Source organism: Anoplophora glabripennis, unplaced genomic scaffold (assembly GCF_000390285.2).
Source record: "Anoplophora glabripennis isolate ALB-LARVAE unplaced genomic scaffold, Agla_2.0 scaffold786, whole genome shotgun sequence".
Taxonomy (NCBI): domain Eukaryota; kingdom Metazoa; phylum Arthropoda; class Insecta; order Coleoptera; family Cerambycidae; genus Anoplophora; species Anoplophora glabripennis.
The window spans coordinates 183759-198612 of record NW_019416882.1 but is presented as its reverse complement, the minus strand read 5'-3'; the positions used below and the strand labels follow the sequence as shown (position 1 = coordinate 198612).

The window sequence follows — 14854 nt, the reverse complement described above, 5'->3', positions numbered from 1 at the left end:
TTTTTTTTTTTCAAAAATTAAATCCTGTCTCTTTGCGACAAATGAAACAATTTTTTAGTCTGCCACTTTTTCCCTGCATTATTTAATTATTAGAGACAAAAGAATGATATTATAGGCAAATTATGAAAGCATAAATATTTGAATATTCTATAAAAAAATTGTTTTAATAATTTCCTCATGTCCAATCTCATACAAAATACAAACAAGCACTCTAAACTCTATTTTATTAAGTAGGAAAAAATAAGAATGAAGTGATGAAATTAAAAAATTTATAAATTTTATTTCACACGAAATATAAAAGGCTACTCTGATAACCTTTTTACAGTCTGCCATTTATTTAATGAATATGGAATAATGTAAATAAGTTCGTATGGAATAATGTAAATTAAGAACTATTAATCGCTTGAATCTTCATATGTTTCATTGGTGTTAAGGTCTGCACAATCGTCACTTTCTGCCTCATCATCATCATCATCGTCATCATCATCATCATCTTCATCGTCGTGGTCACAATAATCATTCTTGTCAATTTCATCATTGGAAATTTCGGGCTCCTGGGATGCGTTTCCATCATTTGTCGATGACTTGAAAATTAATAATTTATCGAATTTCATAATCAATTTTTGTTATAAAGTACAAAGAAATGTCAAGTAAGTTCAGAAAATTCTTTATAATGTTTATTGAGTTTGAAAGCATTTTTCAACTTGTTGTTTTATGTTTTTCATGTTTTCCTACAGTAAAAATAATCAATATTCTTAAAATAGCAAATATTTTTCATGTTTTAGTTGAAATGACAATATAACTTAAATATTCGTTTTATTGAATTTCATTTCATTTTTATTAGATACTTGAAATATATTTTTTTTTTGTTTTCGAAACTTAAAAATAATCGAAATTAATATAGTTATAATAGTTTATTATTACCTTGTTCTTTTTCATCTGATATTATAATGTCCTTGATGTTTTCCGGGGTTTCACGACCCTCGAACCATTTGAACATAAAAACCCCATCATCAGTCAAAGTCCATCCATAGTCAGCTGGATCTAATGTTGAAGGAATGTTCTTGTATTTGCTGTTCTAATTCCCTTGAACATGGTGGCAGATTCGAAGCATCGAAAGATATTATTTTTTTTAAATACCTCCATATTGTCTACCATGCTATATTGCTGGATGAATAATCTAAATCGAGCGTCGTTCACTGATTTAACGTTCCTCAATTTATTTTTTTGAGTGCTATACATTTCACAAACAAATTGTTCAATAACATTTGCATTTTGCGTTATATTACAATGATGTGCTAAATCTGCAAAAGCTTTCTGGTNCTTGAAAAATTTTTTTTTATTTTCGAAACTTTTAAAAATAATCGAAATTAATATAGTTATAATAGTTTATTATTACCTTGTTCTTTTTCATCTGATATTATAATGTCCTTGATGTTTTCCGGGTTTTCAGGACCCTCGAACCATTCGAACGTAAACTCCCCATTATCAGTCAAAGTCCATCCATAGTCAGTTGGATCTAATGTTGAAGGAATGTTCTTGTAAGCATTTATCCACAGATTTCCGACGAAGCATCGAAAGATATTATTTTTTAAATACCTCCATATTGTCTACCATGCTGTATTGCTGGATGAATAATCTAAATCGAGCGTCGTTCACTGATTTAACGTTCCTCAATTTATTTTTTTGAATGCTATACATTTCACAAACAAATTGTTCAATAACATTTGCATTTTGCGTTATATTACAATGATGTGCTAAATCTGCAAAAGCTTTCTGGTATTTTTCATTCACGGGACAAGTTTTGCAATGCGGAAAACAGGAAGGACGTCGCAGGATGGCGAGTCGACCCCCATAAAACCATATTTATGACCCAAGTATTTGAAAGAACCCTCCGCATCAACGCCGGGAATAAGAGTCCCCCTGACGCGCAATCGAGAGTGGACAGCAAGATAAATTTTTTTCATGGCAGGTAAGGCCTTCACGACCAGCCCGGAACATTTGTTAGGATTCAATTCCAGATGTCGGGCCTCGAAAAATCGCACCGCGGTGTCGAGGATGAACCTCATATCGGTGGAAGACGAAGCCAACATCAGGAGATCGTCGGCGTAGGCTAAAGTGGATATCCTAACGTCGCCAACGGAGATGCCAGCAGGAAGGGCAGCAATACGCTCTATCAGCTCGTCGAGCACAAGATTAAACAGCAGAGGGGAGAGGGGATCCCCCTGCTTCACCCCCCGACGGATAGAAATAGGGCCTATTTGAGCACCGGGGGCAGAGATGACGGTGTCACAACCGGTCAACCCTCCATGATGAATCTCGACAGACGAAAGTCGACACCGAACCTCCTGAGGGCACGCTCGATGGAATGATGTGAGACAGAGTCGAAGGCCTTCTTAAGATCCAAAGAGGCGATGGTGTACGGTCGTATGGCGCGGCGGCAAGATTTAACGACAGCCTGCAGAAGAAGGGAGTTTGCCATAGTCCCATCGAGGGACCGGAAACCCCGCTGGGACATGTGAACCGGCAAGCGCGCCATTCTGTGAAATAAAAGACGGTGCATGACCCTGCACAAATACAAACTCTATTCAACCTAACATAATAAAACCCGACATAAAAGCGCTATTGGCCGCACTGCATCGCCGCACAACACCGTACGCGCACCGACACTAGACAGGTGGAGCCCAAACCGACGCACTGAAGGCTCGGTGAATGTGGGTGCCGCCATGTAACACACCCGAAACCAGACTCATCGCCGTCAGATAGCCCAGCCTAAGGCGATTGAGCACGTGGTCGTTCAGAGAACACCAAGTACCACGCGCACCAACGACGATAGCTCCAGCCGTCACCGACAGACCCGGAAACCGGTCTCTAACGGACTGAAGAAAACCCGGTTTAGAGTATACCGCGACCTTATTGGTGTAATGGACGTGAAGAGGCAAAGGGGTCTCCCAATTGATACTAATGTCTATGATGTTGATGCCAGAGTCGGTGTGGACTATGAGGTCCGGCTTATACAATCGACCATCCGTGCCACGCACACACGGCTCAATAGACGTGAAAAGCCCTTTATCGCGACACGCGCGGGCTAGAACGAGCACCGCGTGGTCATGCCTGGCGATCCTCTGGTGGTGAGTCGACGGACACCGCTGGAGAATGGCTAATAAAACATTTATTGATAGGTAATAAACAATAAACTTTTTGGGTATTGCCCCAGTACAAAGTCATAGTCAGTTACATGGATCAAGGATCGTCATCATAAAAGTAAATACATAGGTATAAATAAAATACAGAGACAGTCTTAAAGTAAATAACACAAAGTATGAAGTCACGCATGGCGCAAGGGCTAGGCGACCAGAACCACGAACAAATTAAAAGAAATGAACAAGTTCACATGCGTTCTCGCAACCTGCAAGCCCCGGAGCCATGCGAAAATTTAAAAGATGGTCAAAAATAATACAATTAAATAATACAGAGATGATAAAATGACGAACATGCAACAATAGACAAACTACAAATTAAAAATAAAGGACTTAACTAAACAACTAAGGCTAACACGACCCGACACCAACACAGAACGAACGACACCGGACGGACCGACACTCAACGGCCCTCTGGGGCCCACACCGCGGCACTGAATGCGCGGTGGATCAACGTTCCGCCACGGAGCACTCCCGATACGAGGCTTCGGCCCACTAGGCTTCCCAATCCAAGGCGACGCATGACCAAGTCATTGGCGGAGCACCAGGTGCCGCGCGCATCGACGACCAGGGCACTAACGAAGATGGGGGAGCCAGGATAACGAGTTCTGATGGACTGAATGAGTCCGGGTGTGGAGTACGTCGCGAGTTTATTATCGTAGTGGTCAATGAGAGGGCGAGGAGTCTCCCAGTTAACACTCACGTCTATTATGTGTAGAGTTTCCCCGTGTATGAATAAATCGGGCTTGTATAAACGGCCGTCTGTCTCACGGAAACAGGGCTCGATGGTGGTGGGAAGTCCTTTGTTGGTACAGGCACGCGCGAGGGCCCGAACGACGTGGTCATGCCTGACAATGCGATCGAAATGCGTCGCGGGGCATCGTTGTAAAACGTGTGACAAAGTCTCGATGCGGTGGCATCCACCGCGACAACCACGAGCGTTACGCGGCAGCCGCACATTGTGCAGCCCACCGATGGTCGGAAGCGTATTCGTTCGCAGCTGCATTGCCAGGACATAATCGCGACCAGACCACGACGGGGGTGGATCGCGCATCCACGAGTAGATCACTGGATTCTGGCAATGTCCCGTAAACCCCGCACCGCTATACGAAGTTTCAAGCCGTTGGCGCCAAAAGGCGGCTTGTTGGGCGCCGAAACCATAAGAGGATGACATATGGTTCAAACGCGCCGTTAGAGAAGTTGTGAATGGGCAGTCCAGGACAACAGCAATTTGTGGGTCATCGACGGCTGTGAGCCGGTTGATGCGGCCCAGAAGAATGTCAGGAATTCTGGCGGACAGGCACATTAGGCCCAATCCACCGTCCTTCCTGCGGGCATATAGGAGGGCGTTAGGGGTCTGAGATGGTATGTGCAAAAATCGCCAGCACTTAGATGGCTAGAGAAACATTTATTGATCAAGATACAATAAACTTTTTGGGTATTACCCATTACAAATGTAGATGTTAGTACAAGTTAATCGTATGCATGTATGTATGTATAAAGTAAATATGTCAGGTTTATTTATTTGTCTCGATAGAATTCAAATAGAGAAAGAAACAGAACAAAATAACAGACATATAAGACAGAATGTAGATCCGAAGAACACAGGACTATCCGGGGGGCGAGTAGGTGGAAAGTGCAAAAGGCGGCGTGACTTCAGGGGGGGGGCGATCGGGGCCCATACAGCAGCGCTGAACGAGCGGTGGATAATGGTGCCTCCATGCAGAACACCGGAGATGAGGGAAACAGCGACATCTTTCCCAAGGCGAAGACGTTGAATGGTAGCGTCATTTAGATGACACCAGGAGCCCCTAGCGCCGATGACGATGGCGGAGACGTGGATGGGGAGACATGGATAACGCCTCCTCAAGGAGTCCAGAAGGCCGCCAGGGGTGGAATAAGTGGTCACTTTGTTGTAGTAGTGGTCAGAAAAAGGTCTGGGGGTCTCCCAATTGACGCTGACGTCTATGATGTGGATGGTGTCAGACTGCACGACCAGGTTTGGCTTGTACAGTCGGCCATCAGTGCCGCGTATGGAGGGCTCTATCTCGGTGGGGTGGCCTTTGGAGATGCAAGCCCTGGCTAAAGTATGGACAGCATGGTCATGACGATCAATGCGCTGGTGATGGGTGATGGGACAGCGCTGCAGGACAGGGAAACAGTTTCGACGCGCCGACAGCCACCACGACATCGTTTAGCTGCTAGGGGCAAGCGGGTGTTGTGTAAGCCTCCGATGGTGGGGAGGGTGTTAGTCCTGAGTTGCGCGGCCAGGATGTAGTCCCTTCCTGTCCAGGAGGGAGGGGGGTCGCGCAGCCATTTGTGGGTAGCAGGATGTCCGCAGTGCTCGGGTAGACCAGCTCCGCTCAGGGCATTGTTGAGGCGATGCCGCCAGTAGGTGAATTGCTATCCTCCACTTCCATATGCACGGATGAGACGACTTAGGCGGGATCTCAGAGATGTGACGTAATCGGTCCCAAGGGTAGCTTGAATATGTGGGTAATCGAGAGTCGTCAGGCGATTGATGCGGCCTAATAGAACATCCGGAATTCGCGCCGTGAGGCACATCAGGCCGAGACCGCCATCTCTCCTGCGGGAGTACAGGAGAGCATTGGCCGTCTGGAGTGGAAGATGGAGGGCCTCCTTCACCATACGCCGCACCGCCTTGTCAGCTCGATCCAAGATGCGGAGGTCGATTCTAGGGTTTTGCAGCGAGTACAGGAACTTGGGCAGGATATAGTCCTGCAGTAGAAGGAGCTTCTAGTGGGGCTTCAGGGGGGCCCTTTGGAGATTCTTGAGGGCAGCAAGTAAAAGGTCCGGAGAGGGTAGATCAGCGCCCATAAAGCCAAAGCGGTGACCAAGGTACTTGAAGCTGGCCTCCGCACTCACGTTAGGAATAGGGGTTGCCCTAACGTGGATAGTGGCGTGCTGAGAGAGGTACAGCTTCTTCATGGCTGGAAGGGCCTTCACGGTAAGGCTGGAGCATTTGTTGGCGTTGAGCTCCATATGACGGGCCTCGAAGAAGCGGACGCAGATGTCAACGTCCAATTTCATCTCCCTCGGTGATGGAGTGAGGAGGAGGAGGTCGTCAGCATAGGCCATGGCACTGATGGGGGTGTCGTCAACAACGACGCCGGTGGGCTGGGTATTGAGGCGGCACATCAACTCGTCAAGGACCATGTTGAAGAGCAGGGGAGATAAGGGGTCACCCTGCTTGACGCCGCGCAGAATGGGAAGGGGGCCAGTACGGGCCTTAGAGACTGCGACGGTGGTTGAGCAGCCTGTCAGACCATTGATGATGAACCTGGAGAGACGGTGGTCCAGGTTGAATCTCCTAAGAGCCCTCTCGATGGAGCTGTGGGGAACCGAGTCAAACGTCTTCCTCAGGTCAAGGGAGGCGATAGAGTAGGGGCGAGCCAGTTTACGGCAGTTCTTGATAGCCGCCTGGAGAATGATGGTGTTCGCCATGGTCCCATCAAGCGAACGAAAGCCCCTCTGCGACGAGTGGATGGGAATAGCTGCCATCCTGTTGGAGATCATCCGGTGCATCGTCCGCAGCAGAATGTTGGCCACGGTGATGGGGCGCCAAGAGTTGACATCAGCAAGATCTGCGCCGCCCTTCGGGATGAGGGTGGTACGGCATAGCTTCAGCGCAGACGGAATGTGGCTTGTCAGAAGCATGGCGTTAAAAAGGGCCGCCACGCACCTAATGGGGAGTCTGCGGAGGTCGGCGGCAGACATGCCATCTGGACCGGCAGCGTTGGAGGCGCGTCGATCCAGGATGGCATTCCTGATGTCAGCTTCGGCGAGGGGGGCATACAGACCCGGGACGTGAGGCCTAGGGTCCGTGACGGCATGCCCATCTTCAGGCGAGGCACCAGCGAAGACCTCGTTGTAGTGTTCCTCGACCGAGGCAATGGGGGGGCTCACCATGGCAGCGCCTGGTTCCATATCCTGGCAGATGAGGTTAGCGAAGGAGGCCTTGTCCTTAGCGAAGAGCTCCTGATAGCGCTTAAAACGATAAGCCCTACGAGCTCTGTTGGTTTGGAAGCGAGCTTCAGCCCTGACGATGACAGCAGGGTTGGGAGCGTCAGGGGCCACAACAGCGGGAGGTTGAGGGGTCCATAACAACTCATACAGCTGGCGAATGGATTCGTGGACAAGGGCGGCGTCATCAGAGAGAATATTGATGCCAAGTTTCCTGACTTCGGGTCCAGTAAGTGGATCTTGAACCAGAGATTCAAGATAGAGCCTGACGGGATCATCATCGACTGGATCGTCCTCATCAGATGAGGGAACCGGTTCGGGAGACCCGGGTGGAGAGGGCTCGTCAGGCGATGGAGTCCTAGCAGGAACCTCGCGTAGCTCATCGGCCAGGGAGGGCCAGGCGGGGGGTGAGCGGCGTGGGACGTCGCAGGGGCGGTGGTCGTCCTCCGACTCACTAGAGCTGGAGTCGGAGCTGGTGGAAGGGCCATCCGGTGGTGGAGGAGATGGAGGAGATATAGACGACATTAGTTTTTTGCAAACTAATGACGTCTATATCTGGTTCATAAACAAGTGCGACTGTATTTATAGTCTCACGGAGTGCTTTTTTAATTCATTCACGCCGACTTTGTTACTGTTACTGTGCCTTTGCCACCTGCTCGACTTCGCGATCGGCGTACAATTCCGGCTTGAGAAACATCCCTTCTGGCTGCCCTTCCACCCTTCTTGGTCTACATCTTCCAAGATGCCACGCCGCAAGACGAAGTCTCCTAAACGTCACGCCAGGGACATCAGGCGAGCAAAACTCCATCGTGCTCGCACACTTCCAGCCGCAGATGTCCCCCCAGGTCCTGCTACAGTGGCTGACCCACCCAGCCCTTCGCCTGCTGGGTTTCCATCTTCTGTTTGCACTCCCCCCACACCTGTGAGTGCTTCAGAGAAGCGTCTTTCATTCTGGACGGCTTTTAGGAGATGGCTGCACCCTCGCTCTTCTAAGGTGCACCCTGCCGTTCAGTCTGCCCTTGTGCCACCGCAGCCATCCCTGGTGAAGTGTGATGCGGCGTCTCAAACTGGACCTGCTGATTCCATGTCAGACCCTGGCGGCCTCTACCCTCTTTTGGAGAACGCTATGCAGCTGGCCCGCTTCGAGGACCCCAAAGTCCTTACGGTGGTCCTTCGTCATCTTGTGAGGACTCCACCCCAATGGAGACCGGATTTGCTTCCCAGTCCCGGAGCTTCAAGACAGGCTTGTCCTGGTATCATCTGGTCTTCCCGATGACCAGTACGAACTTCGCCTGGCTTTCAGGACCCTTCGAAAACGTGGTCAGCCCTTCGACTTGGATAGCGCTTACAAGGACCTCGTCATGGCACACGGTCGCGTTTCCATGGATTTCCGGAAGCCCTGGCCGGAGTGCTATTCCATCTCGAGGCTCCCTTAGGACCACTGCCCCCGCTGCCACACCCACAGATGCCCCCACCTTCCATGGCTGCCCCTGCGATACACAGCCCCTTACCGTTAGCGGTCTACTAGCCCCGTCGGCTTTTTCTCTTATTTTCTGTTCTAGTTCCTGAAATTTCCGGGAGCTAAACCGACCGGCCCTTCTGGTCCCCCCGGCGCAAAAGGACTTTCCATGCCCCGGGTGCGAGCGACGTTTCAACACCAAAGCTGGCCTCACCTTACATCAGAGGCGTTACTGGCCTAGCCATCTGTGTAAAAATCGCCAGCACATAGATGGCTAGTAAACATTTATTGAGCAATAAACTTTTTGGGGTAAACCCAGTACAAGATGTCAAATGTCACAATGTAACAAAAAAAGAAGTAAAATAGTCCAGAAAAAGAGTTAGTACAAAAAGTAAACAATAGTCAGAAAAAGATAAAAAATAAAAAAAATATAAAAAAATTATGCAGTAAGGTGAAGCCATTGAAGACTGGCCGAACTGACGCAGTCACAAGGCCGACGGCCCATAAACGGACTGCCCAGCTCGGACAATAGCAAAGTCAAGTCGAGTCAACAATTAAATCCTTGACGATACCTTACAATTCTATTACAACACCAAATGCAGTTCAACTGACTACACCAATCTGCTCTAAAACTAACACATTAAAATGTAATCTAAAACTACTAAAACTAAGGTCTCAAAAATACAAACACAAATACAAACTCTTATCAACCCGACATGATAAAACCCGACATAAAAAAAGCGATATTAAAAGCTAAATTGGCAACACAGTAACACCGCACACCCCATACGCACTCCGACACTAAACCGGCGGAGCCCAAACCGCCGCACTGAAGGCTCGGTGAATATAGGTGCCGCCATGCAAAACAGCCGAAACCAAACTCAACGCCGTCATATAGCCCAGCCTAAGGCGATTCAGCAAGTGGTCGTTCAAAGAACACCAAGTCCCACGCGCTCCTGTGACAGTGGCGCCAACAGTCACCGATCGACCCGGAAATCGATTCCTGACGGTCTGAAGAAAACCAGGTGTGGAGTACACCGCGACCTTATTTGTGTAATGAACATGGAGAGGCCGTGGGGTCTCCCAATTGATGCTGACGTCGATGATGTTAATGCCAGAGACAGTGTGGACTATAAGGTCCGGCTTATACAAACGACCATCCGTGCCGCGCACACACGGCTCAACCGACGTAAAGAGCCCCTTATCACGACACGCACGGGCTAAAACGCGCACAGCGTGGTGGTGTCTGGCGATTCGCTGGTGGTGAGTAGAAGGACACCGCTGGAGTATATGAGAAACAGTGTCCAGCCGATGACAACCCCCCCTACACCTCCTGAGATCAGGCGCCAGACGCACATTATGAAACCCCCCCACAGGACGAAGCACATTGAGTCTAAGTTGCATTGCCAAGACATAATCTCTACCGGACCAAGAGGGCGGGGGGTCGCGCATCCAACGGTGAGCTACAAAGTTGCCGCAATGCTCGGACAAACCAACACCACTAAAGGTAGAGGCGATGCGCCGACGCCAATACGCCGCCTGATGTACTCCAGAACCATACTCCCGCGTAAATCGAAATAAACGGGCCCGAAGGGCGGTGACGTAACCAGTAACCAAGGACGCACTCAAGGAGGGATCATCAACGGACTCGAGGCGCTCAATCCGGCCCAACAAGATGTCCGGAATCCTAGCAAGGAGGGACATCAACCCCAAGCCGCCATCACAACGACGCGCATATAGCAAAGCGTTAGGGAGTTGGGTGGGAAGATGTAGGAAAGTCCGAACGCACCTGCGAATAGCCTTATCCGCCCTTGATAGAGTGATGCGGTCCACCCGTGGATTTTGGAAGGAATACAAAAATTTCGGGAGGAGATAGTCTTGTAGCAACACTAGTTTTTGAAACGGCTTAAGGGGAGCCCCAAGAAGGTTACGCAACGACGAAAACAAGGCGTCGGAAGAGGGGGGATCGACCCCCATAAAACCAAATTTATGGCCCAGATACTTGAAGGCCCCTTCAGCTTCCACGTTAGGAATTAAAACCCCTCTAACATGGAAGCGGGACCTGTCAGCCAAATACAACTTTTTAAGAGCAGGGAGCGCCTTTACAACCAGTGACGCGCATTTGTTAGCGTTCAGTTCTAGATGTCTGGCCTTGAAAAAACGAACAGAGAGGTCAAGCAAGATTTTAAGGTCACGCGGAGAGGAGGCCAAAAGAAGTAGGTCATCCGCGTACGCTAGTGAGGAGATCCGAACATCCGTTTCCGGGAGACGAACGCCAACGGGCAACGAATCCACCCTACATAGGAGCTCGTCCAAAACTAGATTAAAAAGGAGCGGAGAGAGGGGGTCCCCCTGTTTCACACCTCGAAGTATGGGAATGGGGTCGGTGGAAGACCCCGCAATGTTTACCGTGGTTTCGCACCCAGTGAGGCCGCACATAATAAAACTCGCGAGCCTATGATCGACCCTAAATCTACGCAGCGCACGCTCCACGGAGTTATGAGGCACTGAGTCAAAAGCCTTCCTCAAGTCGAGGGAGGCGATGGCATAGGGATGGGCAGCACCGCGGCAAGACTTAACAGCTGCCTGTAAAATAAGTGAATTAGCCATAGTCCCTTCCAAGGACGGGATGGCTAGTAAAACATTTATTGAAAAGCTACAGACAATAAACTTTTTGGGGGGTTACCCCAGTACAGAGTCATAGTCAGTTACAGGATAAAGATCGTCATAGTTAAAGTAAGTGTAAATACAAAGGTCAAATAAAATACAGAGATGGTCTTAAGTGGTAACACATAATGTAAAGTCACGCATGGCGCAGGGGGCCAGGCGATCAGAACCAAGACAAATTAAGAAAAAGCAGTGAAAAGGTTCACACGCGTTCTCATAACCTGCAAGCCCCGTAGCCACGCAAAAACTTCAAAAGATGTACACCAAGAAATAAAAATAAATAACACAAATGGTAAAACATAGATAACAAAATGACGAACGTGCAACATTGACAAACTACAAATTAAAATTAAAAGACTTAACTAAACAACTAAGACTAACACGACCCGAAACAACACAGAGCGAACAACACCGAACGAACCGACACTCAACGGCCCTCAGGGGCCCACACTGCGGCACTAAATGCGCGGTGGATCAGCGCTCCGCCACGGAGCACTCCCGACACAATGCTTCTGACCACTAAAGTTCCCAAACCCAGGCGACGCATGATCAGGTCATTAGCAGAGCACCAGGTGCCGCGCGCACCGATGACCAAGGCACTAACGAGGATGGGGTGGCCAGGATAGCGAGCTCTAATGGCCTGAATGAGTCCGGGTGTAGAATATGTCGCAATTTTATTGTCATAATGGTCCACGAGAGGGCGAGGAGTTTCCCAGTTAACACTCACATCTACTATATGCAAAGTCTCACCGTGTACGAATAGATCGGGCTTATATAGACGGCCGTCTGTCCCGCGGAAATAGGGCTCTACGGTGGTGGGAAGCCCTTTGCTAGTACAGGCGCGCGCGAGAACCCGAACGACGTGGTCATGCCTGGCAATGCGATCGAAATGCGTCGCGGGGCATCGTTGTAAAACGTGTGATAGTGTCTCGATGCGATGGCATCCTCCGCGACAACCACGGGCGTTACGCGGCAGCCGCACGTTATGCAGCCCACCGATGGTCGGAAGCGTATTCGTCCGCAGCTGCATTGCCAGGACATAATAACGGCCAGACCACGACGGGGGTGGATCGCGCATCCAGGAGTATGACACCGGATTCTGGCAATGACCCGTGAGCCCCGCACCGCTATACGACGTTTCAAGCCGTTGGCGCCAAAAGGCGGCTTGTTGGGCGCCAAAACCATAAAAGGACGACACATGGTTCAAACGCGCTGTTAGAGAGGTCGTAAAGGGACAATCAAGGACGACGGCGATCTGAGGGTCGTCTACGGCCGTGAGCCTGTTGATCCGGCCCAGAAGAATATCAGGAATTCTGGCGGACAGGCACATCAAGCCCAGTCCACCATCCTTCCTGCGGGCATATAAAAGGGCGTTGGGGATCTGCGATGGTATATGCAAAAAGGCCTTCAGGCAACGCCGAATAGCCTTATCGGCTCTATTCAATGTGTACCGGTCGACGCGAGGGTTCTGAAATGAAAAAAGGAATCTTGGGAGAAGGTAGTCCAGAAGGACTACCAACTTCTGATGGGGTTTAAGAGGCGCACGAGAAAGATTTTGTAATGCGGAGAACAGGAGATCAGTAGATGGCGAATCAACACCCATGAAGCCATACTTGTGGCCTAAATATTTGAAGGAACCCTCAGCGTCGACACCCGGGATAAGAACGCCCCCAACGCGCAACCTAGAGTGGATAGCTAAATACAGTTTTTTTACAGCCGGTAGGGCCTTAACCACCAACCCAGAGCATTTGTTGGGGTTAAGCTCGAGATGTCTAGCCTCAAAAAATCTTACCGAGATATTCAGGATAATCCTCATGTCGGCGGCAGAAGAGGTGAGGAATAGGAGGTCATCGGCGTATGCCAACGTGGACAGCCTAACATTCCCCATTTGGATGCCAGTGGGAAGGGAATCGATACGCTCTATGAGCTCATCCAAAACAAAGTTAAAAAGCAGAGGGGAAAGGGGGTCACCCTGCTTTACGCCACGACGAATAGAAAATGGCCCAATCTGGGCGCCGGGAACAGAAATAACAGTGTCGCACCCAGTAAGCCCCTCCATAATAAAACGCACTATACGGGGATCAACGCAGAATCTTCTGAGAGCCCGCTCGATGGAATGGTGCGAAACCGAATCGAAGGCCTTCCGAAGATCTAGGGAGGCAATAGTGTATGGCCGTATGGCACGGCGACAGGATTTTACAGCGGCCTGAAGTATAAGTGAATTCGCCATGGTGCCATCCAAAGACCGGAACCCGCGCTGGGAAGGATGAACGGGTAATCGAGCCATTCTGCGCGAAAGCAACCGGTGCATAACCCTCAGAAGAATATTAGCTATAGTAATGGGCCTCCATGAATCAACATCGCCCAGGTCAGCACCATCCTTGGGGATTAGTGAGGTCCGACATTTCTTCATGGCCACGGGAATATGACCAGCTATGAGCATCGCATTGAAAAGAACCGTTACCTTGCGGGAGGGGATGCGACGAAGACTGCCAACGGTCATCTTATCTGGGCCGGCCGCGCCAGTCTGCCTATCCCACATGGCGTTCTTCACGTCCTTCTCCAGAAGGGGCATGTAAAGATCGGGAATAGGCGGCTTGGGATCCGTAATGGCGTGATAATCCGCGGGTGATTCACCCTCAAATATTTCGCGATAACGCGCCTCGAACGCCTCGGCAGGCGGGCCTCCATGTTGGGCACCCGGTTCGATTCCACGCACAATGCAATTTGTAAGGGCGGCTTTATCCCTCAGGAAAAGTTCCTGATAACGTTTGAATAAGTGCGCCCTTCTCGCCCTATTGTTGGGGTAGGGGCGACGGGGGTTGTCGACGCGAACAGCAGGATCAACGTCATGAGGACCAACACCGCGGGGAAGATGCGGGGTCCATAGGTTTCGGTATAAGTCGTCAATCGTCGCACGAACGAGAACCATGTCGCGTGACAAGATATCGAAGCATGTTGTAGAAAGCGCAGGTTCAGTAGACGAATCGAGGGCGATCATCCGGATGTATCCTCTAACCGGATCGTCATCATCATCACCAGCCACCCCCGGGGGTGGTTGACTACTTTAAGAGAGTCATAGCTACTCCCGCCGTTTGCCCGCGCTTACTTGAATTTCTTCACTTTGATGGTATTCAGAGCAATGGCGGCCGAAGAGGACACCTCGTCCTTGCGGACTTTTGTCTAGTCTGGGGATTCGTTTCAATCTCTACTAATACGGCCTGTTCCAGTTGTGGTGTTCTGATGGTATTTTAAAATGAAATACGAACACAAAAATAAATGAATAAATAAATAAAAATAAACTCGGAAATGGTATATTTTCTATGTAGAAAAAGATCTTTTTTTATTAGAAATATGACAAGGCCAGATTTATATAAAAATATACCAACTTATTACCTTTAATTAGTTATCATTTCCCCAAGTGTCTTCAATCTACATCAAGCTACCTCAGAGGTAATAATTGAAAAAATGTAATATTCTTAAAACTGGCATAAGGAAACTACAGCTAAATACATCTAAAATAAGTCTCAAATTATTAATTTCG

At 49.2% G+C, this 14854-nt stretch overlaps 1 protein-coding gene across 1 annotated transcript; it reads right to left on the bottom strand.

Annotated features, from left to right (window-relative positions):
- Positions 1-363: 363 nt before the first annotated feature.
- On the bottom strand, positions 364-1003 carry LOC108911914 (rRNA biogenesis protein rrp36-like). The gene is made up of 2 exons (XM_018716990.2): positions 925-1003; positions 364-584 (listed from the first exon to the last, which is right to left on the bottom strand). The coding sequence occupies exons 1-2, from the start codon at positions 937-939 to the stop codon at positions 396-398; spliced, it is 204 nt and encodes a 67-aa protein (XP_018572506.1). The 5' UTR covers positions 940-1003; the 3' UTR covers positions 364-395.
- Between the last annotated feature and the right edge of the window lie 13851 nt (positions 1004-14854).